Raw genomic sequence first — 27,976 nt, 5'->3', positions numbered from 1 at the left:
GATAGACATGTTTTTCAATTACTTCTCAGGATGAACCAGATGCAACTTCAAATAACTAATTGAATAATCCATGCAAAATACAGAAACTAGATTATTATAATTTCTTTTAAAATGAGAAACAGAGGAACACATCATACACAATTATGCTATAGAACTGAAAGCATGTACTTACTTGGGACAGGCCTAAGTAGATGGAGACAGTTTCGGAAATGTACAAAAATTTTCCTTCTTGATTTAGTGCAAATACAAATCCATCCAGGGACTGCAGAGAAAGAAAAGAATAGTGACCACATTAACTATAGATTCTAAATCCTAGATAGAAATAGATTCAAACAAAGGTATCACAGAACAAACTGAGGAAAATATTCAGATGTGTGTTTTTAACTTGAATCCTCAAGGCCATTTCTTAATGAAATTTATACATTAAAAATCAACACAAGTATATTCCAAAGTTGAAGGGCTTACTGTTCTGCTTACATCTGCCATGTACTATATAAAGTTATCTGACTTGCATACAGGAAAAATATGGAAAAATAAAATGGTCTTTTTTTTTTTTTTTTACAGGAAGAAATAAATACAGAAAACAAATAGCCTTCCAATCAAATGATACGCAAGAACATCCCTGACTCCCCAGAATAAAAGCAGAGAAAACTGAAAAACAAAATCTGAAAGGAAAAAAAAAAAACAACCGAGAAAAAGCAAAAAAAGAATCTACCATCACTCAAACCACTATGGGCCTAAATAATTTGTTAATTAATTGAGGATTACACACACACCATTTTCCTTTAGTGAGACAACAAACAAAGCCAATCAGCAGATTACTGTCAAATATGTTTACAGCTTAAGCCTATAGAAATGTTATGAATTTCATTCCTTTGGTATAAAACTCTAGATCAGATTTTAGTTTGACAGGTTCTGTCTTTGGATACAGCTTCCACTGCAACTGCAAACTGCAAAAATGCACAGATTGATGCATATCTTTTGAAACATGACTGCAGTTAATAAACAAAGGACTATATTCTAAACTGACATGTGGAGTAAATCACTGTGCATCAAGATGGAAATATACATCTAGGAACACAAGCAAATCTTTTCTAGGAACAAATTGCCTTTCAAATACTACATGTGCCTTTTGTTTTATGCTTTTTAGGAGTCTGACTGCTGGCAAAGAAAAAAGATATTGCAAATATAAAAATCACGAAGTTATAAAATTTGAAATTTCAAAACAAAAAAGATATAGAAATATCAGGGGATATGAAACACCCCAAATGTTAAGATGCACAAGAAACAATCCCAAAGCATCCCTCCCTGAGCATTCATTAGGGGTAAGAGTTTGTGTAGAGCAAAAGCATAACTACACTTTTTGAGTGGTCAACATGGTTTTGGAAGAACAAGGTAACAGAAGCAGACAAGTTCAAGGAAATATTTGACAACAAAGTCATGTAATTGTTTCAGTCTTTTTTTTTTTTTTTTTTATTTTTTTTTTTCTTGTTTTCTTCCATGTTGGGAAGATTTTGGTTTTTTTTTAAATACAGAATAGTGATTTCTACTTTTTAATTCCTTTGATTCTTCTCCTTTTTGATTAATTTCCAATACACTGCTAGTCAGAAACTGTCTTTAGGAAGCATTCACTCCACGCAGATGTAGTAGATTATTCAAAAACCCGTGTTTTCTAAAAAATATACACCACATATTGGAAAACAAGCTCATACTGCATTAAAAAGATACTCTAATTTATATTTATGAATTAATAAAAATGTAAATCTGCATAGATTTCCTTCATGTAAAAACGTTTACATTCTGCAAGCCATTTATGGCCTCTTATAAATCATCATCATTACTTTTCAAATGATTAACATCAGTTCCTTGAATTTCAACATCCATAACAGGTAGAAAAATTGGACCAGTGATGTTCAAACTTGAATCTATACAAGGACAATCAAAACCTTTACACATTTGATCTCCCCATATAAATATTTCTTCTGTTACTATCCACTTTCCCTAGCACAGAAAGATCAGAAGAATAGACCCTTAACGGTCTCAGTAAAAGTTGTCCTGATTCTCTGTCCCAGGTTCCTTGGAGGAAATTGTTTTAATCCTCCGTTAGAAATAAAACATAAAACTGTCACCCTGATTCCCTTGCCACTCACGGATGTCCTTGCTAACGTGCCATTCCCCAACAACAATTTACCACACTGAATCAAAGTACCAGCAGTGGTTGATTTTCCTGGATCCAACAGTCTGCACCTACCTCAGAACAGTGTTCAAAAAATTAGTGTCAGTTAGGTAGGTAATTATCAGCCTACTAGAAGTTTCTTTCTAACCTCAGGTTGTTACTAGTTTCCACAGTCATGACAGGTGATATTCTACATATTTACTCCTACAACTAGTGTGCTCAAGATTCTTTTTGAATCAAATTATTTTGTTGGCTTAATAATATTCTCTGGAAAGAAATTTCATAGTTTTTTGTGTATCATATAAAAACAACTCTCCTCTTCCCGTTTTTAACATATTGAATTTGTGCGATTCCCTTCCTCTTTTACTGGAAAAAGGCTCCATGCACTCAGAGCACATTTATAATCTGTTCTGTTTAGTACACTATATTACTGTTTAATTATCTGGCATAACTGGATTGAATTTTGGGAGAATAACAAAATAATTCTCTGAACAATGGCTTTCTTGCTTCTCTTCTAAGTAAGCATGATCTTATTTAGGAACTCAGGCTTCTCTATGAAACAAAAATTTATAGAAAGCTTTCACCACTAAGTACAAATACTTTCCTCAGTTTTGACTTGAAATTGGCTAAAGCTAGTTTTGCTGGAAATATATAAATAACTAAAATCTCAGGTAGGCACAAGAGTAAAAATAAATTACAACTTTTATGGCTTATGTTTTTAAAGTAACAAGCAACTGGGAGGAGTCTTAAATGTGACAAGTGTCAAGCATCTTAAGCTTTTTCACATTACTTCTCCATTTCACACTTGTCCTCCAGTTAAACAGTTTTAAAGTTTCATCCTGTTCATCTGCTTTCCTTTGGGAGATTATTTATTACTGTTTACCTCCTAATTTTACAAGGGAGTTTACTATGGTGCCACTGATGGAATGGCAGGGCCAGTGTAGTATACCAGCAACTCTTTAGACTTCTTGCTTAACTAGTCATTTTCTGTACCACAAAATTAATTAAGCCAAGTAAGACAACTGAGACAACTATGTGCTGGTCATGTATTTTTTCTCTGATTCCTTTCCCTGCTTCCTGAAGTTATGTAAAAGTACTGACATAATTCACCATTTTTTTAATTGAGCAAAATCTTAAAGATTACTTAATCATATTTTGGAAGGACCACTGATTAATTGCTAATAGAGCAGCTAACTATTTCCATGCCCCAAATGCAAATACATTACGCTCAAGTCATCAGAGAAAAATGACTATAAAAACAGTGAAAGAAATGGTCACCTTCCAGCGCAAGGCAGTTCCTCCCAGCCACACAAAAGGACTGAGATGGACCCCTTTTGTGACAGTGTTGTTGTTCCTTATACAGGTCAAACAGTAGTTCTGAAGGACTGCCTCATTCGTTATTCATAGGTATTATTTATGAATATTTATTATTTAAGTAATGCGTGTTGAAATTTTTCAATTTTTCATAAAGCGTACGTCCTTTGTGCGTGCCAAGAGAGCAATAGACTTCAGAGAAAGCTGGCAGATAACATAGCAGTGTTATATTATATACTGCAGAAGAGTACATGGTATCACAGTGTCTATTTACAAACAATTTTGTTTTAATGAGAAATCTTTGGAAGTATTATTTATGTTATATTTGCATAGCCAAGAAGCCAATAGATGTGAGAAGGGTACTGGATTTAGTCAGCTTTCAAGACTCTTTTAAACTGAGCAGCACACTGTCATTTCCAGTGGGAATTTCACTGTCGGTCAAAGGCAGATAGGGTTTGTGTTTTGGATATTCCACAGTTCCAAGGTTATCATCAACTATGACGTAGAAATAGTGCATGCAAAGTAACGAGTGTTCTATAAAATGTACTGTTTTCATTTTAGGAAATTATCAAAGTACAACATCTTTTGTTAAGAAAGTATTCTTGAGATCATTTATTTCTATTTTTAAAAGAGAAATTGGCTTTCATAAACTTTGTGCTATCCCGTCTACTGTGGTGTCTTAAAAATGGTTGGGGTAAATGCCCATGCCAATTTTAAGCATAATTGAATTTTAAAATACCAGCAACTTCTTGCTTAAACCTACACTTCCTGCTCATATGCAAAATGTGATTAAAGCTGAATTTCCCCAGTACTTTTATTTCAGAAAACCATTATGTATTACGCTGTTTCAATCACCACAGGCTACTTCTTAATTTTTTTTTTATTATTTTTTTTTTTAATACTGCCCCACTGTTTTCAACAGGCGCCAATTAAGATTCTGGGGTCAAAGGGTTAATTACATCTTCTTACCCGCTATGTAGAATTTTCTGATTATTAACCAAGGTTGGATTAAGATGAAAAAGAACCGACACAAATGTTAATGCTTGCCCCTCCTTGAGAAGATTTATCATAATACCATGCTGAAATCTATATGCTTTTTTCAAAGCTGTTAGAGAATGAAATCTTAGAGGAAGCACTAAAATAAATGCTTTAAAGACATGGAAGTATCTGATTTATTGAGCCAGTTCTCTTATTCCTGAAAACTGTTCTAAGCTAGAAAGACAGGACTGATATAAGATTTCCTTTGTCACATATCAGCAAGTCAATGTGGTAGACATGAAGGAAGTGAGACTCAGATGTAAAAGTCACTAGCTACAGCACCTTTGAATAATAATGCCAATAATTATAATTTATGTCCTCTGACATCAGAATAATATGAAAATGTAAAGCACAGGATTTTAGCCCAAAATACTAAGTGGCTTGTACAATGTTTGTTGAATACTGAAGTTATTTTCTTTCAAGATATTAAATCCACTGTACCACTTTGACAGAATATGTGCTAATGTATAATGCATTGCACTAAATGGATTTATATTTGTCAGAGGAATTTTGTCCCAGCTATTTTTGCATATACCCACTACAGACAAATTTAATTCACTGGGGTCTTACTACAGTGTCCTTCTGGAGAATATCCTCATATTTCATACTATCCATGCAGTCCCTAATTCCTTCTAGTGTATTCCAACATCACAAAAAACCCTGTTACCCCGACCTAAACTCCAGTTAGAGTGAAGAATTACCAGTAGGCTAGGTTATTTTAATGATAGATTATTTTAAACTAAGCCTTCACCATCTGTTCTACCCCTAATTATGAATGCAAAAAGAACATATTTCACAATTACATCAGTAAAAAGTAAGATATAAGTGATTTAAATGCATGCTTATGTTCTTTGTCCAATGCAGCATGCATCTGTGATGTTTTTCTTCTATCTTAGGCTCTGATAAGGAGATAGGGACTACTTCCCCTGATAAAATAGATGAATTGATATACTAAACTTTTTCCCGGCAAACAGATCATTTTAATTAGAAGTTTTCACTATTGTAACATATTAATATCATAACTGGAGCTGAGCATTAAAAAGCCTGTCACCAATTAAACATACTACATTCCATAACAGCAAAAATATCTAACTTTTTTCTTAAACTAGAAGCCGTATGTGATGCAACTGACACTTACTAAAGCAAATAGTTCTTCACCTGCAATAAACATATCATTGTACAGTGCATTTACTGTATAAAAGCGTAAATTAAGAACCTATTTTACTAAGGATGGCAACAAAAACACGAGTTTCATCTCCAAATGGCAAGCATTCTTGGTCAGGGTTCTCAAATAAAATGAATGGCATAGACAGTGACTAACAGTACTCAGATTCAAAGCTTCGGTTCCCATTTACTGCGCTTTCCCTATAAATACACCAGAGTAACATCCCAAGCAATGCTAACATACAAAATAGTAACTACTTAGGTGGAAAATCTGACCTTGGGGTTTCATAATTAAGCATTCTGAGAGAATGAGAATATTATTCCTGGAAAAATGATCTTATATGAGTTGTATTTGATACATCAATATAAATAAAGTTAGATTACCTGCTGACTTACAAAAAAATCTCTAGAAACTTTATTCCTCCTCTTTTTCAGTCTTGTTAATACTTTGCAAAGTACAACAGCAACAAAATCCAAATAAAAAGGTATAAGACTGTCTGTAGTGTTCCTTGGGCAACAAGCTTTTTTTTTTTTTCTTTTTTTTTCCCCCACTTCTTTTCCTTTACACCATATTGTAAGAATCTCAACAAACAGAAAATTCTGTTTTCAGCCTTCATACCATTGCCATTTTTCAATCATAGTCCACACATAATTATATGACCATATACTCCTTGTGAATCAATGACAAATATTTGGCAAGCAATGTGTATTTGGCAACAAAACAACTGCAGTAAAAAAAGATGATGCAAGTAGACAAGCTCAATGAATGTGGTTAGAAAAGACTTTGATGCCAAGCTCCTAAGTGGTCATCTTCATGCTCTTTGCTTTTGTGGTCAGGATGCAACACACGACAACAAAGAAGTACCAGAAAATAAATGTGCCAATAACAAGATCTGTTTTATAGTTTGAAACCAAGAAACAAAAGATCTAACTTTACTGATTCCTTCAATGAATATTTCACCAGACTCAGAGAGAAACTGTATAACCAACAAAAATAGATTGGTGTGGTTATAAAGGGATAATCAGAAATAAATGAAAAACGCTCACTTGCATATGCTCTCAGAAAAAACTGCAAAAGCAACAGTCTCCAGAAAGAGATCTTTTTCCAGTGGTACTCTGCCCTTAAATGGCGCCTAGGAGAGGTGCAACCAGGCTGCACCCCTTCCAGTTACACAGCTGAATTGCCTTCACCTGTGTTCCCACAGCTGACTCAGTGCTCACCTCAGGTGGTCAATCAGAGGTTCAGGTCATGATTTAACAGTTCCCATGCACGTAACCAAAGCAGAAAAAACTCGAAGAGTCAGACTATTAGATTTAAAAATAAGATTTTGTATCAGATCAGGATCACTACAAGAAGAGAGAATAGAGAATAAAAATTTAGAGACAAGAATAATGTTTGAAATCGAATCTGGCATTTGGATTCTTAAGGTATATTCAACAAAAAGAAGCTGATAAATATCAGAGATAAACCTAAGAACTGTGGGAAGATTACAAATCTCAGAATTATGCAAGTTCGCAAAAACAACGACAGAAAAGAAAATTACAGAAAAAGTTTGAAAATTTTTGAATGCAAAAGCAATAAATTACTTTTAGGGTCTTTTTTGATAGTAATTTTGATATTTTCTAGAAGGCTGTTCTATATTTCTACAAAATCCTGAGCCATCCTGACTGCACAGGCAAAACTACACCATGAAAGCTATTAAACCTACTGAAAAGCTGGCATTGTAGTAGGAAAAAAAACCCCTATATCCTTGGGTTGAAATGTACTGCTATTTGAAGAAAGAAATAGAGGCTTAATAATGTGAAAACAAAACAAAACAAAACAAACAAGCCCTAACTAATCTCCAAGACAGATTGTTTGTAATTATTCTGGATTCTGTTTATCAGAAGATTTTTTTTTTTTGTCCAAACCTTTGATGTAACATGTAGAAAAACCATATTAAAGTCAAAATACCAATCAGAATAACAAAATTGAGTTAAATGATAGAAACCAGATGATCTTTAATTATTTACATGTATTTTTTTGGTCAAGTACTATTCAGTCTGAGTAACTTCAGCTTTAACTGTTTGAACAGATATTTGAAAAGTAACTGAGAAAAGTGAGCTTACTGTGTGTAGACTTAAGATTTCAACAGAACATGTAAACCACTAATGGACCATTCTGGGGTCTGCTAGTACACAATAAAAAGATGAAAAATTGCTGCTCTCACTGAAAAATGATACTGTTAATTTTCCATTCTTCTGCATAAATTATTCATTGCTTAAAGAAAACACTGATTTCATTAGTACGTACTGTACTAACCAGTGCTGGATACTTTTGAAGTTAAAACCTTACTAGGCAGGATATTTGTCATCTCTTTACTATTCTCTTTCCTGAGAGAAAAAAGGTACACAATTAGTGTACAGAAAAAGGGGGAAAAAAGACTCTTGAGGGAGGGGATTCAACACTGCTGTACTCAGTTAAAATTCAGTTTTGTGGGAGTTGTGTATTAAAGCACTGACCTTTATGATCTTTATCATTTTTATGATGCCCATTCCTGATGAACTCATACCCTTCAATTATATTGGATGTCTAGTTATGCTTCCGGACTGTTTGAACAGCAGACTGTAATGCCATTAACTGCCCCATCTAATACAATCCAATGTACTATTTAGGGTAAGAATTATCATATAGAGATTACATTATTTACCATTTACTCTGAGAATTTGATTGTTTCAACCAGGGTTAAGTGTATATCTGGCTGTGGATTGATTGGCTTTGCTTTGGATATCCAGAATTTGAATATCAAGTGGTTTCTGTTCTTTGTTGGTACAAATATTCTGGTCATTCACACATTTGTGCTCCACGAAGTGCTACCCTAAGGACCTGATATTTTGCAGGTGCTTACAGTATTTACTACCATGAATGCCAAAACCAAAAGGGTAAACTAACGCAGTAGCAGGAGCTATGGAGTGCTGACAGGATAAGTGCTAAGTCCCTGGATCTGCACCTCAGTCTGAATGCACAGAAAGAAACTGTGAGAATCTGATCTGAATGGAACCCATAGTGCAGGTAGAAGTGTCTGTAAAAGTACAACTGACTGGGAGCAACAAATATTACTGTGAATGTTATTGTTTCTAAAGTAGCAAGTTTAAAGCCCCTGTTATGTTGTATGAGTACTTCAGTTTATGTAAAGTCCATTCAAATCATACAGAAACATATCTGCCTGTGAGGTTAACATTTTTTTAAATAAACACAATTTGACACAATGTGAAAGTAAACAGATAAAGTGATGCTTTGTTGTTTAAAATCTAGACAAAAAAATAGAGATTTGTTAACTGTACTCTTAAAATAACACCCACACTCATCAGCAGGTGCTCAGGATGCTCCTATGATTGGTCCTGACAACCGGCTTGTGAGAATTAGCCCTCAGGCCCACAACTGGGTACATATGTATGAAACTACAATGGAGGTGACAACATGTGAAGCAGAGATGCTTTGCTCAGGAAAGAACAGGATGAGAGGCTTATGCTTAGCATCTTTAACCTATTAGGTGGTGATACAGATAGCCAAAATAGATCTTAATGACAAATTGAGTCCTTTACATAGCCTATCATATGGATTTACATTCTTCTTGAAAGAACATGTTGAGAATACTTTATAGACCTTGGAATACTTTAAAGACAACTGAATATAAAGAAAATAAGATCAAAGAATAGAAGAAACATAGTCAAAGTCCATCAACTCCACTGTGATTTCTAACTAACCTCTGACATATGCATGGGGAAAACAACAACAGCAAGAACAAATGAATACCAAAAAAAACCCCAACAATCTTATCTTCAGCCTTTTATGACATGTTGTAATCCAAAGAAGGAATAACCTGGTCCTAATTAGCTGAGAATTTCTCCATCTGTCACTAATCTGTGTACTAAGGTGGTAGATCCATTTCCTACACCAAGTTTTCCTACACGTATGGAATTCTGTAGCAGTTCCATAGATATCCACTTTGAAAACTTGTAGTGTACATCTACAGCTGGACAAAGTTAAAGCAGCCATTTGCTTTTTTACTGAAGATCAACCAAGAAATGCCTCCTTGACTGTTACTGTTGATTTTGTACTTCTCTGACCCTTGAAATAAGAAGGATCTGGAGTACCATGAGCAAATCCTGCAAGTTGATAGAAAGTTTTAGGTGGGCATGAAAAGCAACGTCCTGAAACCAGTTAGATATTTCATTGCTAATAGAAGTATGTCAAAATCTTCCCCTGAAGAAACTGGCCACTGCATCTGACTTCTACTCACTAAAGTTCATGTCTCTATGCTAGGTTGCTGTACTTCCTTCAAGTGTTTTGAGGTTGGAGTGCCTCACTGCACATGTATGTGAAAACCAATAATCCTGATGGAATCAGAAGTCTGTTCCTGACTGATTTCAGGCAATGAACCAGTTCTTTTTTGTTGTTTTTTGGTTCCCCCTTCCCCCCCCCCCCCTTATTTTTACCTTTGTAGGTAAAAATAAATATGGATTTTGCTGTTTACCAGCTCACTGTATAAATTCAAACATATAAACTGAGCAGACTGTTCAGTGAATAAGGCTTATATTCTTTTATAAATGCAAGCTAATACATTATAGTGGCACCTCTGACTGCTAGGGCAATGAAGGATCGGTATATCCATAATAAAAATCCTACTTTCTACCGTAGGAAGGAGTGGGTGGGTTATGATTTGCCCATATACAACCAGCAGAAGCCAAAAATACAAGGTTTCAACCAAGATCACCTTTGAAAAGTCAGTTTCACGGTAACCATGTGAAAATGTTCCCTTGTATGTTTACCACAGTCTTAGTGTGCAGCCACACTGTCACAAAATGCCCTTAAGGGGTCCCCTGGAACAGCTCCATCTTGAAATATCAATAACCTGCTCATCAAATTGTGCTCAAGATTTCATTCAGATTGCAGAGTACAATATATGTCTGCTGTGCCAATAGTACACACACCGCATTATCTAAAGAACTCCAAATAAGTCTTGATGCCACCATCCCTAATGTTATTTATTATGCATGTCAACAATCAGTATGTTGTATCCCTTGTCCTGAGTCAGAACTGACATGACTGATCTATACAGTTACTTTCGGTTTCATTCCAACTTGTGAGACCTGAAGTTAAAGCCTCTTCCTAAGGTGACTGTGCTAAAATTGCCTTCATCTACAGAACTGGTGTAAGAAAACTCCTCTATTCTTTTCAAGAGTGAGTAAGAGTGTAAAATCCTAGCTTTTTCTGTATCCACTGTGATATTATCCTCCATTTGACTCCTTTAAGTCAGATACACTTGCTATTGTCTCTTGCCTTGAGCAATATCTATTTGCAGATCCTAAACAATACCTTACATGTTTGCTTGGTTCTCTAAATCGCAGGCAGTTTATTCAATGATGTTGGCATCATTACTGCACAGTGTTAAACTCCTGCTCTTGCTACCTGGAGTCCTGGTAATGTTGCAGTTTGACAACATCTCCCTGGTGCAGCTCACTTTCAGGTCCTACTCATGGCACATCAAACATAAGAACTTCTAGTGTAGGTTTAACTTAAACCATTTTGTAAAAAAAAAATAATAAAAAATACAAAACAGAATTTCCTCAAAATTAATTTTACCTGTCTCAGTAGCTTACTATTTTCTCCATTTCATTTTCTTTCCTTAAATCACTGGAAACCTACCGTAAGCCAAAATAACAAGGATATCTAGATTCCGGTCAGTACCTTTAATGCTGCTGTATGAATGCCCTTCTGGTTCACTTTCTGTACTGTTACTTTGCCCAAATGAATATGCTGCCTGACACACAACAGAGGAAGCAGCATGGATAGACTTCTGCATATAAATTTGACATTTTAATTGGCAGCAACCCTTCTAACTTAAAATAAATAAATTTAAGTGGTCATGTTTTAATGAGTTCCGACATTTATCTGAATTTCTTCAATCTGTTTTCAGTCACTATAGTGAAAAAGAAATGGTTTTTTATCAGTCTTTCCCTGATTCTGGCTTGAAACCAGATGGGAAAACGCAGAAGCATACGCAACACAGAGTAACTGCAACAGAAATACAACCAAATGTTTTACACATCCGAGAGGACTGTTTGAGTCCTGTGTTAGTGTTTAAAATCCAAACAGTTTTTCAGCCTAGTTCTATCCATAGCAGGATTCCAATTCAGCTTGCTAAAGCATATTTCCTATGGCACTTAGGACAAACTGTTTTTATTTCTAAATTATGTTTTTTAAGAGATGATAAAATAAACTTAGCAGGGTGCTTGGAAATTCAAAAGGCTTTTTGACCCTAAATGATAGACATTCATATTGCATGAAACTTTAAAGCATTCTTGTTTTATGCTGCACTTTATCTTGCCACATATTTCTAGCTGTACTCTGTTGGAATATAATTCTCCCCCACAAAGTACCTGTGCAAATTCCCAACTCTACATTGAAGACACTATTCCTTCCACAGATAACACAAGCTACTATTAAAATTATTCTTGAAAACTCATCTGTTGCAACCTGTTGCAACTGTTTGCATCTGTCAGATTCAAACTCATCTGTTGCATCCGTTTGTATCTAACGTAAATGCATAACCAGAATTTCCAATTAGCAACTCTCAAGAAAAGGAAAAACATTTTACTAAACCAAAAAGTACTCACATACTGCAGCTATTTGACTATAGTGCATCTGGAGTAACAAATCTAAACACCAGATTCTGGCAACAGTCCTCTCCTGAAGATCTTACTGATGCCAAATCTCTTTCTTAAGGATCTCAAATTTTTGACCCCAAAACTTAATTCAGAACAGAATTTGTGTTTCCTTACAATTCTCTAGCAGTAATTTCAAACCAAACCATACCTAAAATCCTGGTAACTGATAAATTTCTTATTGCCTTCATTTGAAAAATAAAAAGAGAGACTATGGATATCTCTGTGATATATTCATTAAGATGTGCAGACAGTCTGCAGGCCTCAAAGGTAAAATAGATTAGACAAAACCACAGAGTATGGGTTAATATCCCTGTGGGTGTCAAATCCACTGCTCAAAGATTAGAAAGCATTCCTTGAATTTCTGAAGGTAAACCAAAATATTTTTGTTATTGCTAAGAAAAGGAGAAATTTAATCTATATAAATGTTGTACAATTATGTTTTGATTCAGAAAGCTGTGGACAAGAATGTAAATGCACAGAAAAATAATAATCAAAGAATTCAGGCTGAAATTGTAGCACAGATAGGGAATTTCTAGAAACTAACTACCAGCGTATATTACAGACATGATGGATTTGGAGCAGATCCACATCAATCCAGCAATATTTTGAAGTTCACACACAAATGTATATTTCTATGACCTACAATAATTATAGTCTACATGTTACATGTAGCAGTATTTCAAAAATCACAGTTATCCAACTACTTCAAAGCCATGTCCTATTACACACTAAAATGTTACACTTTTCATACAAATGACACCACAGCATAAACTGCTCTGAAAATATTACAGCTTTAAATAGCATTTACTTTTTCTAAACGCTTGTTGAACACAGCAGGTATCAAAATGATTTAGCATCATGAACAAATATATGTGGTTGTTTGAGCCCAAATTTTAGAGCAGATAAACCTATTTTCTGGTCCTTCGTTTAATGGACTAGAAACGAGCTAAAAGGCAGCATACTCTGGTAACTTACTGCTTCAAGTGAACTTTCTCATATGGAGTATTGTGCTTAAAGGAACATAAAAGCAAATCACAGGTCTCACATATTCAATGAATGGCTCATCTGCAATATTTCCTCTTACAGTTTTCAAGTAGGATTGTGCACTGTGGGAAAAAAAATGTGCAAAGGTAATACACAGAGTGTTGTGCAGTCTACAATCAATAAACAGAAAGAAGACATTAACCAGGAGGCTAATAAAAAGATGCTGCCCTAGACAGTAACATAAAGAGCCCTGATGTATTTTTCTCTTCAAAAAATGCCATTCTTTATGCTGATTTTCCCTTAGCAATGCAGTCGTTTCTCTGTGTATATAGACATCGCCTTACTTTTTTGTCTTGTTCCAATTTTATGTTTGCATTTTATTTTCTCATTTCCTTCCTGCTACTCCCCTGTTTCTCTTTACTAGCTTGATGTTTACACAAACCTTTACTAGAATTGCAGGGTTTGGAGAGATCCCATTTTTTTCTTTGTTGTAATGCCCACATTTTTTATTTTTTTATTTTTTTCCCAGAGAAAAGATAAGTTTACCCAGAAAATAAAAAACTAATACAACCTTTTGCTCATCAACAAAGTATGTCTTCTTGTAGCCAGGAATAAGTTAATAAAACAGGGAAAAAGCTTAGTGGCTTAAAGAAAAAAAAAACCACCTCCTTGGGGTTATGAACGAACAATGTTGTTTTTTCTTCCCAGCGTGCAAGGATTTAATTAAGTGATAACAGTCACCTTGGGGTGGCTGCACAAGGCAATAATATCTAGGTGAAGAAAAATGCTGAAGAGAGTTGAGTACAGTCAATTTATCTTCAGAGAAGGCAATAAATGAACAAAGCATAGGTATTTGGCTGATTGTTTTGGAATGTTTCCATTACTGATAAACATCAAAATAAAAGGACAAAGATTTGGTATTTTCGGTATCTGAAATGCATTAAATACAGAAAGAAACGAAGGAATAAATCAGTGTGAGGTCATATCCTAGAGTTCTAATTGCAAACGGTTTGGTAATTATTCAAGCTAAACATAGAACAAGGGAATTTTAATGTTGACACAAAGGATAGAAATACAGCTGAGCTGTATATTTATAGCAAGCAAAAAAAACCAACAGCAACAACAACAAAAAAAAAAAAAAAACCCAAAAAAACCAACACTGGATGAATTTCATTCAGGACAAAAAATTTGTAAGCATACATGGCAAGAAGTGACATATATTAAACAAATATATGCAACTTCATGGTCAACAGCCCAGATTCAAGGATTTAAAAATATGTTAGTGGGAGCTCTTCAGGAAACAATCTTAACTGTCTACAAATGCCTAAATTCTGCCTCTCTTGTAAGCAAATAAAATCACTTGTGAGAAAGAGCAAAACAAAGTAAAGACTACCACGAAGAGGCATTCTCACTAACCACAAAGCTGCTAACAATTTACATTATTTGCAGTGTGCGGTTTGAAAGGAATACACGAGCTGTCCTTGGGGAGTTTAATCTGCAAAGAGGTTCTGAAAGCCATTTGTCCATTTCCAATAACAATACTAAGTTTTCCAAAACTTAACACAACTTGGAGTCTAGCTATGGCAGTTGTTAGTTAGTGACACAATCAAAGTCTGTGACAGATGGACATGAATCGTAATTTGGATAGAAAATGGCCTAAACACACTAATAATCTTGGGAATTCACCGAATTCCATCATTTGTCCCTCTGAAGCTGGAAACACTATTTTCCTTTTAATTCTTTTTTCTTTTCCTGAGTGCCTCTCCAGCAGGGAAGGAATTGATAGCCATTTTCTTCAGTTTACAGCTGGGTGAAATACTCTTCCCTCCCACACTTTGCATGAAGGTGATAAAGCCTACAGAGAATTGTTTATTTATTTTTAACAACCTGGGCAGACATTCTTTCAAAGAGAAAGATCAAGTCAATAATGATTGACTCACACGACAACCTGGGCAAAAATATGACACTCATGCACGTATGAGGGAACAGGCAAGCATATTTGAGTTTAAAGAGAAATACATATTTCTGAAAAATATATGTCTTAATTTAAACAAAAATCTTAAAGGAGGTTTCTCTAAATCACTTCATTATGACTTCTAGTGTATGATCAGCTATCCTATTAAACTAAAACATTCATTTTCAATGCCTACCTTCTCAAGACCCCAAACACAAGACTTTGACAATTGGTCTCACTGCGATTACTTTCCTCGCAAGACCAATATGACCTTTAAAAATTATTTATTTTTCACCTCTAAGAGGCTGAAGGTTTTTCACCTGTCTGTAGCTGCTGTTTGGCCTTGGTCATGTGATTCCGTCAGTTATCACATTTGCAATTGTATCTCGGTATTCATCCTCATCAAAATGTGAGGGAAGTTTTATGTCATTCCTCATTTTAGAGAAATTTTCTTTAGGGAAAAGATTGGGATCAAGAGATTGGGACACATGAAACTAACATTTCTTTTTCATATGGTTAAGTAATAGAGCATCTTTTTTATGCTGCCAAGCTGTATTCTGTTTGCGTGTGCTGATTAACATACTAAAATTTAATCCAGCACTTGTCTGGAGCAAAAAGAGAAACATACTTGGTTTGTCATAGAAATGGGACAAGACATTACCTAAAACATCTTTAAAATTTCAGCATGGAAATATTGTTTAAATCTTCTCAGTTTGATATTTAATCTTTGAATTTGTTTGAACAGCAGAGCTGATGAAAACAGATATAAAAGATTACCCCTACTATTTTAAACTGCTTATTTTCTTCTAAATCCTCTTATTTGCACAAATTACCTCTCAGAAGTTCTAATAATCTTACTTGAAAAACAAATGTTAGAAAGTATGTCAGTGTTGACTTATGGAGGTTCAGAGGCTAATGTCAAAGGATTAGAAGAGCCCTTCTTCATTAGTTTGTTCATTGTGTGAGTTGTTCTTTGGACATTTAAGTGTCTCACATTTTTTTCATCCATAACACAGGAAAAGACAACACCAACCCTTCTAAATTGTCCTGAGAGCACTGCATTTTACCGTCAGTAGTCACAACCAAATATACTAAGTAAGGTTGTGGGAATTTTTTACATCACTAGAAGAAAAAAAATGATTTGAAATATAATTTTAGACTGAGGCACAAACAATTCCTGTTAACGTTAATGGGAGTTTTAAAGCTGATGCCTGAAGGACCATATCAAAATATAACCTGAAGATTAGAAAAGCTTTTTCTGTTCTTACACAGTAAGAAAATCTGTCCATTTTTTTTTCCTTTAAAAATGAAGAAACAGCCCTCTTCTGCAACTCACATTTAGATGGCATAAAAAAAATCAAACAAACGGATTGCTTTTTCATTAATCCAGTGACACTGCTGCCTGACAGGCTGATTACACCCACACTTTCAGATGTATATAAGAATGTAACAATTGAGAACAATATGCAGGATAGTACCAGAGGCAGACTGACTCTGGTATCAGAGGCAGACTGACTGGTAGTGAGAACACTACCAAAGTCAGCGCATGCACTAGTTATCTATCCCTCTAGAAAAGAGGCTCAGGCTTACTGCTCCCTGTAACTTCCTTAAGGGAGGTTGTTGTGAGCTGGGGTTCAGCCTCTTCTCTCGTGTAACTGGCAATAGGACTAGAGGGAATGGCTTCAGTCTGTGCCAAGGGAGGTTCAGGCTGGACATTAGGAAATACTACTTCTCTGAAAGAGTGGTCTGATTCCAGGCAGTGGAATGGGCTGCCCAGGGAGGAGGTGCAGTCACCAACCCTGGAGATGTTCAAGGGACATTTGGACATTTTGTTGAGGGACATTTTGTTTAGTGAGAACTATTGGTGATAGGTGGATGGTTGGACTGGATGATCTTGTGGGTCTTTTCCAACCTTGGTGATTCTATGACTCTCTACTGAGAAGAAAAGACGATGAGAATCTAACAATGCTGCTATTTTTTTTATGACTTCTTTCTACTAATTCCAAAGATGACGAGTGTACTTTTTCTGACTGTCAGCCCTGCATTTCCAGATGCTTTCACAGTCACATGACTGGTTTCTGCTTGTCTATTCAGTCAGATGTATAGTTTGATCAGTTACATCTAAATGATCTAAATGACCAAAAAGAATGAGAAGAAAACATACACATCTCATCTAGCATAACTATCTTTATTTTGTCTGGACCTTCTGGAAAGTGACTCCAGGATCTACCTGCCTGTGGATTCAGTGCTCTCTTACAGGCCGTCCTTGAAGAGAACCTGGTACCTTTCATTGCATGGTTAGAAGGAGCACCTATAAGCAAGTACAGATACACTTCCCTATTATCATGGAAGTTCTGCACAGTCGCAGACAAACAAGTTTTTCAAGCTCCAGCATTATTGAAATTGAATACTATGTTATTTTGCTAAATATGGTCTAGAGACATTTGTAAATTCTGGTTCTAAAATCAATGCTTAATTATAGTGCTCAGAAAATAATGAGAAAATGTGACTACATGGGCATATCTTTTCTTTGCTTTTATGTTCTCTGTTATGAGAGTTTTAAAGTTATTTTTTCTCCCCAAAGAGAAACTACACTAAACCAGGTACTAGGAGCATGTGCTAAAATCTGACTTAGCAGAAATATTCTCCTCACTACTTTTAAAATACAGAGTACTTCTCATGAATCCAAATACAAAGCAGAAAAGCCTTGGAGTGGTTTCCTGAATCTGTTGTAAGAATGAAAACTAGATGGAGGTTAAGAACGGAAAGGAGGGAGACTGGATGGTCTAAGTCAAAAAAAAGAAAGAAAAAAAAGAAGTGGAGGAGGGCACAGTAGAGTAACAATAATAAGTTCAAGTTTCTTGGAGGTTGAATATGACAAAAAATAGGCAAGAAAATGAAAAACTGCAAACGTGCAAGAAAAAATAGAGCAGACATAAGCAAAACCAGAGAAACAGAATTCAGTTGCATTTCCAGTAAAACGTTGCATAGAAAGAACATCAGCCTATTGCAAACTAATGTGCGAATACGTGAGTTAGCTATCAAAAAGATATTTGGTTCCCCAATAGTGCCAGAAAAAAATAATGAATCTTCTCAAGAGAAGTCTACATGGCAAAGGCACAAGAAAGGACAAATATCAGTTCATCAACATCTGAACTGAATTAGAGATGAAGAAGGATTTCTTCTCCTGTGAAGGATGTTTTTTCCAGCTTTTCTATTATGAACGTATTCCTGCCAGGGATAACTTATTCTTTGCTTACAAAGACTGATACTACCTCTGGAAAATGCTAGACTGCATCAAAAGATAAATTTTCCCACAGTATCTTCTTACAAGAGAATCCCCCTGGACATACCTACAGAACATTTTGTTCTTCCTGTTGAAAATTACTTCATGGTTTCTGCAGTGTTTAAAAAAAAAATATTGCTGAAACATTTTAGCTGTGTGAATCTGTCCAGACTTGGCAGTCCAATGCAGAGTACTGAAAAAGTCTTTTGTATGTACGTCAAGAGAAAACATTTTTAAAGTACTACCTTCTAACAGTGGACAACACTAGTCAGCTGTCAGCAGGAAATACTGGGCAATCCAGTATGAAAATCTGCTGTCAGAACAAATTCATTTACCTTCCAAAGACCTTCAAGGAATACTTAAAAGTAATAAATAAGTTAGGATAAATATGTTGTCTTGGGTGAGACAGGCACTTTTCTATCTATCTATTTATCTATTTATCTATTATCTATTTATCTATTATCTTGATATCATCAGAAATCATTTGGTACATGATGAATATATAATGCCAACATAGAAATTTATGTATGCGTCTCCAGGTTAGCTGAAGACATTTAGCTACCATGCTAACATTCTTCAAGACTTTTGCTTATTCTTCAGGATGTAATATCTGAAAAGCCATGCTATGTAAAAATGTCAACGAACCTTGAGTGTATTAGAACACTCAGATGTTTTTTCTCTTTCCTATAAATTTCTTTGTAGTTATAAAGGTCAAAAAGCATGTCTCTATAATTATCTATATATATGTCAGTCCTAGTGCAATATCTAGATCTCTATAGATCCATACACCTTTCCATTGATACAAAATAAACAGTGACTGCATTTACAATCTTCCCTTTTTCTAGCACTCATCAAGTATTTAGTATTTATTGTTTGTTTTGAAGCGAACTTTACATTCCACTTTGATCAATGTAGTATGACTAAAATCTGTTTTAGAGATGAACATTATTTCAGACTGCTAAGGTAGGTGTATAAATGTTCAGGCTCCTGGTTTTACTCATTTATTCCTGTGGATGTCAGGACCAACAGCACTATAATGAAATGAGTTAATCAGTGCTAAACTGGTGCAATTCGGAAAGGAATTTGTATCGAAGAGCCACATTCCCTTCTGACATTGTTGAACTATTTGTTAGCCAATACTTTCCAGGGTAACATATACAACACAGGCTACATGCTTCCCTAAAAAGGATTCAGTTTGGTGACCCAGTTTATAATGAGAATGAAGTGGGAACAGTAGGCATTGATCTTCTAATATAATGAAATAAATTTAATGTGATTTTGGAAGGACATCTAGTCATTGTGCACAAGATATATATGCTATTGAGTCTCTGATAACGCAAGTAGGAAACTTATGTGATGCTTTTTTTCCAGCAATCAGGCTGCATCAATTATCAAGAGATAGCCCTCAACTTATCTGTCCAAAACATGAGCTGCAGGGAAGATTCTCCCATTCTTCATCTTGATCTGTTGGTATAGCTAATTGACACGGTGGCTTCAATGAAAATATTAAGATTAATTACAAAAAATACTGATCAGCATAGAGGGAAATTCATTTTGGAAGAAACCACTATTAAGAATAACATAAAATAAAAGTAAATATTTTAGTAATTATTTGTTCAGGAAGAAAAAAAAAAAACAGACCTTGCAGAGTGGCATGCATTTCATTCTTCAAACAAGACTTTTAATTTGTTAATTCTCTGTTATAAGCCTCGGGCTGAATTTCTGGGACAATTCAGTCAAATGAAAATGAAAAAATATTTTAGATTGACTATGTGAATAAAGTCTTACAACTTTTTTTCTTTAAACTATTCTGTTCAAATCCATTCTCACTTAAGCAAGTGATGAATTTTTGGATAAAACTCCAATTTACACATCTTGGAGAAAATCACCAGAGCACAACTACCTAAAATTCTTAATGATTCCATTGAAACCACACAGAAGTCCTGCTGGGAATTGCTGATTCCTGAACAGAACTTTTCCCTTTTAGTTTACACTGGGTCAGTGGTATGTTACAGTCAGAACTAAAATCTGGCACTTGCTCAATCATATACGTTTTGATGATCTGTCCAGTAGCTTGAAGGAGAAATGTGCCTTGTCTGAATATGAACATGAACCAGGATTTGTGGGAGAAACTGAGGGGGAGGGTGGAGGAGGGTGGGACAGAGGGAACAGAATAGACTCTGAAACAGAACCGAGAGAGATCTTTCCACTACATCAAATTTCCCTCCAAAACTTGTATTAGCATTCACTAATTTGGATTCCATCATTTTTCTGCTATCAGCAAATTGACAAATGATCCCTCCTCTTGTGCTGGAACACACAGACTGAATAAACATGTATTTTAGTTATTCTATTAGTTTAAGTGGTAAATATGCATGGAATTAATACTACATATCTACCAATGAACTGTGCTGGTTTCAACAATATACCATCTCTATGACTTCCTTGTTTTCATTAGTAGAACATAAATTGTGTGTGATTGGAGAAATGAAGAAGAAAAAGACTAACCATTTCAGTCTCTCCTCTGTGCTAGGAAAGATCATAGAGCAATCCTCCTGGAAGCTATGCTAAGGCACTTGAAGGACAGGGAAGTCATATGGGAGAACCAGCATGGTTTCACCAAAGAGAAATTCTGCTTGATTAACTTAGTGACCTTTTATGATGATGAATCTGCATCAGTGGACAAGGGTGGAGCCACTGACGTCATCTATCTGGACTTTAGTAAGGCCTCTGACAAAATACAACACCCTTCTCTCTAAATAGGAAAGATGTGGATTTGATGGCTGGACTGGGATGCAGGATCGAATCTAGAGAGCAGTGGCCAGTGGCTCAGTATCTGTATGTAGATCAGTGATGAGTGGTGTTCCACAGGGGTCAGTGCTGGGACTGATACTCATTAATATCTATATCAATGACAACAACGGTGGGGTTGAGTGCACCTCCAAGCTGTGGGGTGCAGTCGACACACCAGATGGATGGAATGCCATCCAGAGGGACCTAGACAGGCTTGAGCAGTGGGCACAGGTGAACCTCATGAGGTTCAACAAATTCAAGCGCAAGATCTTGCACCTGGGTTGAGGCAACTCCCATTACCAACACAAACTGGGGGATAAAAGGATTGAGTGCAGCCCTGCTGCAAAAGACCTGGGAGTACTGGTGGACTGCAAACTAGGCATGAGCCAGCAGTGTGCACCTTGCAGTCCAGTAGGCCAAGCATATCCTGGGCTGCATCAAAAGTAGTGTGGCCAGCAGGTTGAGGAAGGTGATCCTGCCCCTCTACTCTGCACTGGTGATGCCTCACCTGGAGTACTGCATCCAGATTTGGAGTCCTCTGTACAGGAGAGACATGGACCTGCTGGAGTGCATCCAGAGGAGGGGCATGAAAATGATCCAAGGGATGGAACACTATTCCTATGAGGACAGGCTGAGAGAGCTGGGGGCTGTTCAGCCTGGAGAAGAAAAGACTCCAGGGAGATGAGATAGTGGCTTTCAACATCTGGAAAGAAGGGGACAGACTCTTTAGCAGGGCATGTTGTGATAGAACAAGGGAAAATGGTTTCCAGCTTAAAGAAGGTAGATTTAGGTTAAGTATAAGAAAGTCTTTTACAATGAGGGTGGTGAGGCATTGGAACAGGCTGCCCAAAGATGTGGTGGATGCCCCATCCCTGTAGACTTTCAAGGCAAGTGGATCACGCCCTGGGCAACCTGATCTAGCTGAGGAGTCCCTTTTCATTGCAGAGGAATTAGACTAGATGACCTTTAAATGTCTCTGCCAACTTTAAGGATTCTGATTCTATTGTATGACTCAGACTGCAAAGTTGGGAGCTGCAAATCAGAAAGAAATCTAGTGTCTGGATTTCTGCCTCATTCATTGCACATGATAGATAATGTTGCTTTAATGAACAGCTATGATATTTTGTTTCCTCTTCAGTGGTAAATGTGTGGCCCTAGGCTTAATTTACTGCATTCTATGTAAACCATGCACTGAACACAAAATTATAAGCTTTCTTCTGGGTTTTTCTATGAGATTCATCACAACTGCATCTGAGTACTTCATAAACACTAATTTATTTACAGAATAACCTTGTGAGGTTGTACAATGAGAGAGAAGATGTAGTCCCTAGCAGTGTCCACATTATTATTTTCACTGATCGATGTTGAATACAACAATTAAAGTTACTAGATAAGGATCCTAATTTTGCAGGTATAATTGGATATCCAATGTATGGAAGTATGAAGCAGGGTAAGTAGGACTGAAAGGCAGGTTTAGATTTGTAGCTGCAAAACTATTAGATGACCAAAAGTTCAAAAATAATAGTAGAAAGAACTTAAAGGCCTAAAGAGTAAATATACATTCATGTTTTTATTTCAGCTATCTGACGTTGGGTTTATAATCCATTCTCATAATTTGCAGTGTGAGCAACACCAAAAAAAATGAAGTTCTATGAGATTAGAGGTGCTATTAGCACTCACTATAGTGAGATTTAAACCTGTCTTCTTAAGGATCTGAGTGATGCTCTATAAATGCAATACATTTGTGCATTAATTTCATATAAATAAAGTAGATGTTCAGCAACTACAGAAATGAGACTCATTGCAGCATGTGAATATACAGCTAATGTTTTAGGCATTTGTAGTTCTGATTCATTAAAAAAGGTTCAGATTACACTTTTTTTTTTTTTAATTTTTTCATCTGTGGAAATTCTACTATGTAAAAATAACAATACTTAGAGAGGCCTTGACATGAATTCTAGCTAAAAATCTGTTAGCCATCTTCATAAAAAAGTCAGATATTCCTGACTTAAATGTGGAAAATACTCCGGACAAACCAGTGTAGGTTTATTTGGCAGAAGAAAACACTTCATTTTATGATTGCAGAGTCAGAAGGAGAAAGTTCCCTACTGTTGAGAAAGAAGAGCAAAAGCACAATTCACCAACCAAAGAAGTATGTAAGAAATGACAGAAGATAATGTAATAGCCTGAATACTGAAAAGGTTGAGGATCTCATACATAGCCCAGGTTTACACTATTAAGGGATTTAAATGCAGTGGAGCCAAGTTAAAAATCACTCTTCCACTTTTAGGGATCAAATGTAGATAATGGAAAGGGGGTATAATTATGACCACGTAGACTTAATCCTAAGGGAAACTGCTGCTAAATACTTCTAGAAAACAAGGAACAGTGCTGGAGATTCAGCTAAGCTAGAATTATGACTGTGTTATTTCTTTAAGACACTGGGCAATATATGAGAAAACAACTTGCACTATTTATGCACTGAACAAGAATTACTGAATTGAAAATTTCCTTAGAAAGAGGGGTGAAAAAAATCAACTTCTCACATTATCTAATTAATCTTTGGAGCAGTAGGCAACCAACAGAAGATCTGTAGGCCTGTGAGAGCTATCCCTCTGGAGCATTACAGCCCTATCTTTACATTGTCTGACACAGGAACACTGAAAAGCAGAACACTGGGCAGAGCAAGAGTCAACTGTAACAAATATAACATACTCTAAAATAAGTTTTTGTATGGTTGTCTGGATAACATTTTGCTCATCAGATGCATTATTTTACAGGGAAATTTGAGAAAGTGCCTTAAATCCTTTGCCATTTCCAAGATTTTCTTTTCTTCCAGTAAACTGTCAGAATAGGGATATTCAGAAGAGCAACCCACCCAATTGTACCCTCGTGCAACTTCTTTATTTGGAGCTATAGATCCACACACAGTGAATAAAAAAGTCTGAATGCACTTGGGTATAGCAGGTCAGACAATTTTTGCAATGTTAGCCTTGTGTTCTAGTATTTAATATTTGAATATGAAGACTTGAGGGAAAGTTTAACACAGAACAGGTTAATTCAAATCTACCTAATCTGATGTTTTCTGCAGTTCCTGCAAAGTATCTCCTGCTGGCTATTTGGTAGGCAAGCCACCAGATTATATGGAGCACAAGTCTGACCCAGTATAGCAATACCTATGCTGTACATGATAGATAAAAACCAAACAAAAACAGACAAGAAGCAAGGTACACACAGCAGCACCAATGGAAAAAGCATAAAAAATCAGAATTGATTGAAAACATGACAACAAAAAAGGCTTTGCACTTTATGAATGCGCAGACTTTGTGTTGGTTTGCTGCAGAGAGTACAATTTCACACTTGGATTGTTGGTTTCCTTTCTACAGTTGATTCCAATAGAAAAGACAGATGCTAAAGAGTAGATGCAACACTTACTAATCCCTAATTTACAATCTGTTCATCTGCTCCCTCACTTTTATATCCACACATAATCTGGAAATAAATATGAAATAAAAAATGAAATCAAAGTACGCTCACTCATAAAGACTCACTGTCTTTGTCAAATTAAAAAAGTACTAAAGGTATTCAAAGTACTCCTAAAGCTGTGCAATTTACTGGAAAGAAAGAATAAACAAACTCACCTAGCAGCCCAGTTTAAAGATGGCATGCTGCTTTATCCCTAGCATTAAGAGACTTCTTTAGTGCCTTTAACTATTAAGCTTTATTTTTTTTTTTTCCTATGCCCCTTTGACACCCCTCAGCTCAAAGATTTACCTATGTTATTTGGAAGAGGTTTTGCTTTGCTGCTGCCTGCCTGGAGGGTCTACCAATATTTTGCACTAAACTGTTGCTAGGCTTTCCATTATCACTACTAATCGACAAGATAAATGCAGTTAGAAGGATGGAACATTTCTGCAGTTAAAGTGTTTTCTTTTGAAAAACCATAGGAGTGTTTGTTATTCAAATTCTCTCTAGGCCCTACAGCATTACCATTGATTTGTCAGGATTATTACCATCTGAGCAATAACTTTTTGGCCTGGATAAACTTAATTGGTGTTTTGTTGTTTTTTTTCTTTTCCCATCTTTCAGAGAGAGAATGACAAAACATGTGAAACTGTCTTTATGTCTATATGTGTATGTGTGTTATGTGTAGAAGGCCTCAGAAACAATGAAAAAGGCATGAAAGGATGAGGAGAGAGGGATACTTTCATCCCAAAAGGTTTGAAGAGGTTGCAGTTAAAGTAGTTCCATGACTGGTGAAGGCCTCCTTCAAATGATCACATTGTTCCTGACTTCCAACCTGTTGTTATTTTTGTAATTCATTTAACATCATTCTTTTAAAATATATCAGATTACTCTAAATATCTTGTTCCTCTAAACAATGGCTCATGCTCCAATTCTGCCTTTTAGGTTCTCCATTTTTGTACTTCTGATAACATGTGCTAATAGGGAGAGGAATGCGATAAATGAGGTCACAAGTTCCCTCGCTTGAGAGGCAGAGATTTCAAAGAACTGACAGAGACAATTTAAAAATTATAGAATATATAATTTAATAATCAAAATCTCTTCACTAGTTAACAATTAATTGCACAGAATACATGACGCTTGTAGCCAGCCCATGCTCTTAAAGTCCATTATGTCACAACCTGGACTTGAAATCCATTATTTCCTACTGAAACTGTAGGTACCCTTTCAATTTAGAATAATAAAAGAAAACCACTCTAGATTATGCGTCTTTCATTATTTCTGTATTGAAATGATCATTAATAAAGAAGAAAAACTGGGGGGAAAAAAAGGAACAGATGCTTTTCCTTTCCCAGCAATGCTCAGTTCATTCCTTCACTCGCAGCTGGCCTCAGTGCCTACAACTGATATTTTGTTGACAAATAATTGACACCTATCACCCAAGTGCTCTGGACACAGAATGTGTTTCCTAATATAGAATGTAAATTCTTCACATTTTCCCTACACCTTGTTTACCAGGAAATTTTCCAGCAATGATTTTTTTTCCCCACAGTTTGATATTAGTTCAGCTCTCTGAAAGCTTTCACAATGTCAGAAGCAGTGCTGAAGAGCTGGTTCTAGGTGTTCTGAGAATAAAAGGACCCACACAATCTCTCCTCCTTGTCGCTCACAGAGGCAAGCAGATAAAAGACTGTGGAAAGCTGGAAATTCTCCTTACACATGTAACCCCCTGAAGTGGCATGAATCTCACACCTTTTTGGGAAATAGGCTGTTTTTAACCCTTATATTTGCTAGGTGGCACCTGAAATAATTAAACCTGACGTTTCTAGGGTTAAAACGTCAAGAAGGAGAAAGAGCTGAAAAAGGAAATTCCCTAGCTTCCTAGTAATGAAAAGCTGAGGGTATACCTTCTGTGGTTGTCTGTGAGATGCTCTCACATCCGCGTGTCAAGGGTTTTTCAAACTGACAACTTGCAAATTTGAAATACAAAAATGCCCAAAGCGATGTTTTAGTGGCTCAGGGAAACTCTTGTACGGGAAAAAGAATTCTAAAGTGAAACGTCTCTAGAAATCACACAGGGCCTGACCACGATACTCTAATTATGCTAATTGCTTCTATGCCCTTGCTTTATTTATGCTGAGCAGCTAAGATAAATAAAGGAAAATTGCTTTGGATCTAACTGTATTCATATCAGAATGCAAACTAGCCTGTGTTTGTTATGTGATTGCTGATCTGTTTACACTAAATTCTGCAGGTAATTGCAGTTTTGATTGCACATTTATTTCTAGCTGCACAGGTCCCAGGACTAGGTCTGTCTGTTTTTATAATTAAACCGTTTTGTAATATCTAAACTCACTAAAGAGCAAAATGATGCTTTAAGAATTTACATATTTTATGCATTAAAGATAAAACTATGTTGCTCAGTGATAAAGAGGAAAAATTCTGTTTATTACTGAAAAATAGACAGTATGTTCTGGATTTGAAGAAATTTGAGACATCTGTTCCAAGGCCTGTTCACTGAGCAGGACAGATGTCCCCTACATCCCCGTAATCTGTTATACAACACCTACTTTCTGAACATTCAGCTGTAACTTTCATGTGAGTAAAATCTGTTAACAGAATGAGGCTGGGGCTTTGGTGATCAGCTGTAGAACTGAAGGAAGTCAGCACCTGACACCAATGCTAGAAGTGAAAGTGTCCCATGAAGCCCTGGGAACAAATGTAATACCTCGCTGCTGGGATATCCTTAACTCAGTGTCATACAGCATATTTCCAGCACTGGCAAAATCTCTCAATATCCCTCAGAAAGAAATTATATTATTCCCATTTTGCATAGTGAGGTGCAGAAATTTTATTTGTCCATGGGTCACACAAGAAATTCATGTTAAAGATGAGTATGAAAAGGATTGTCAAAGTTCATATCTTTTGCCTTAAGCACAAAATTATTATTATTACTTATACATCACCATAAATGTGTATGGCATATTGCAGACAGATAAAGTGACAGGTACTGCAAAGTTGACACTCTCAATTATAAAACCATCCTTCTGTGCTTGGTGATGAATTTGAGGTGAAAAAGCTTTCTATTTTT

At 35.9% G+C, this 27,976-nt stretch overlaps 1 protein-coding gene across 3 annotated transcripts in view; it reads right to left on the bottom strand.

Moving 5' to 3' along the window:
- The window catches only part of NPAS3 (neuronal PAS domain protein 3), a 301,073-nt gene that overhangs the window by 179,782 nt on the left and 93,315 nt on the right, over positions 1-27,976 (bottom strand). For 2 of the 3 annotated variants that reach the window (XM_015865010.1, XM_015865013.1), the window contains exon 2: positions 173-262. In XM_015865010.1, coding sequence (XP_015720496.1) covers positions 173-262 — 90 coding nt within the window. Of the gene's footprint in view, positions 1-172; positions 263-6,739; positions 6,761-27,976 lie in introns of those variants that run through there. The other variant, XM_015865011.1, reaches the window with a different exon arrangement.

Source organism: Coturnix japonica, chromosome 5 (genome assembly GCF_001577835.2).
Source record: "Coturnix japonica isolate 7356 chromosome 5, Coturnix japonica 2.1, whole genome shotgun sequence".
NCBI lineage: Eukaryota > Metazoa > Chordata > Aves > Galliformes > Phasianidae > Coturnix > Coturnix japonica.
This window is presented reverse-complemented; position numbering and strand designations above follow the sequence as displayed.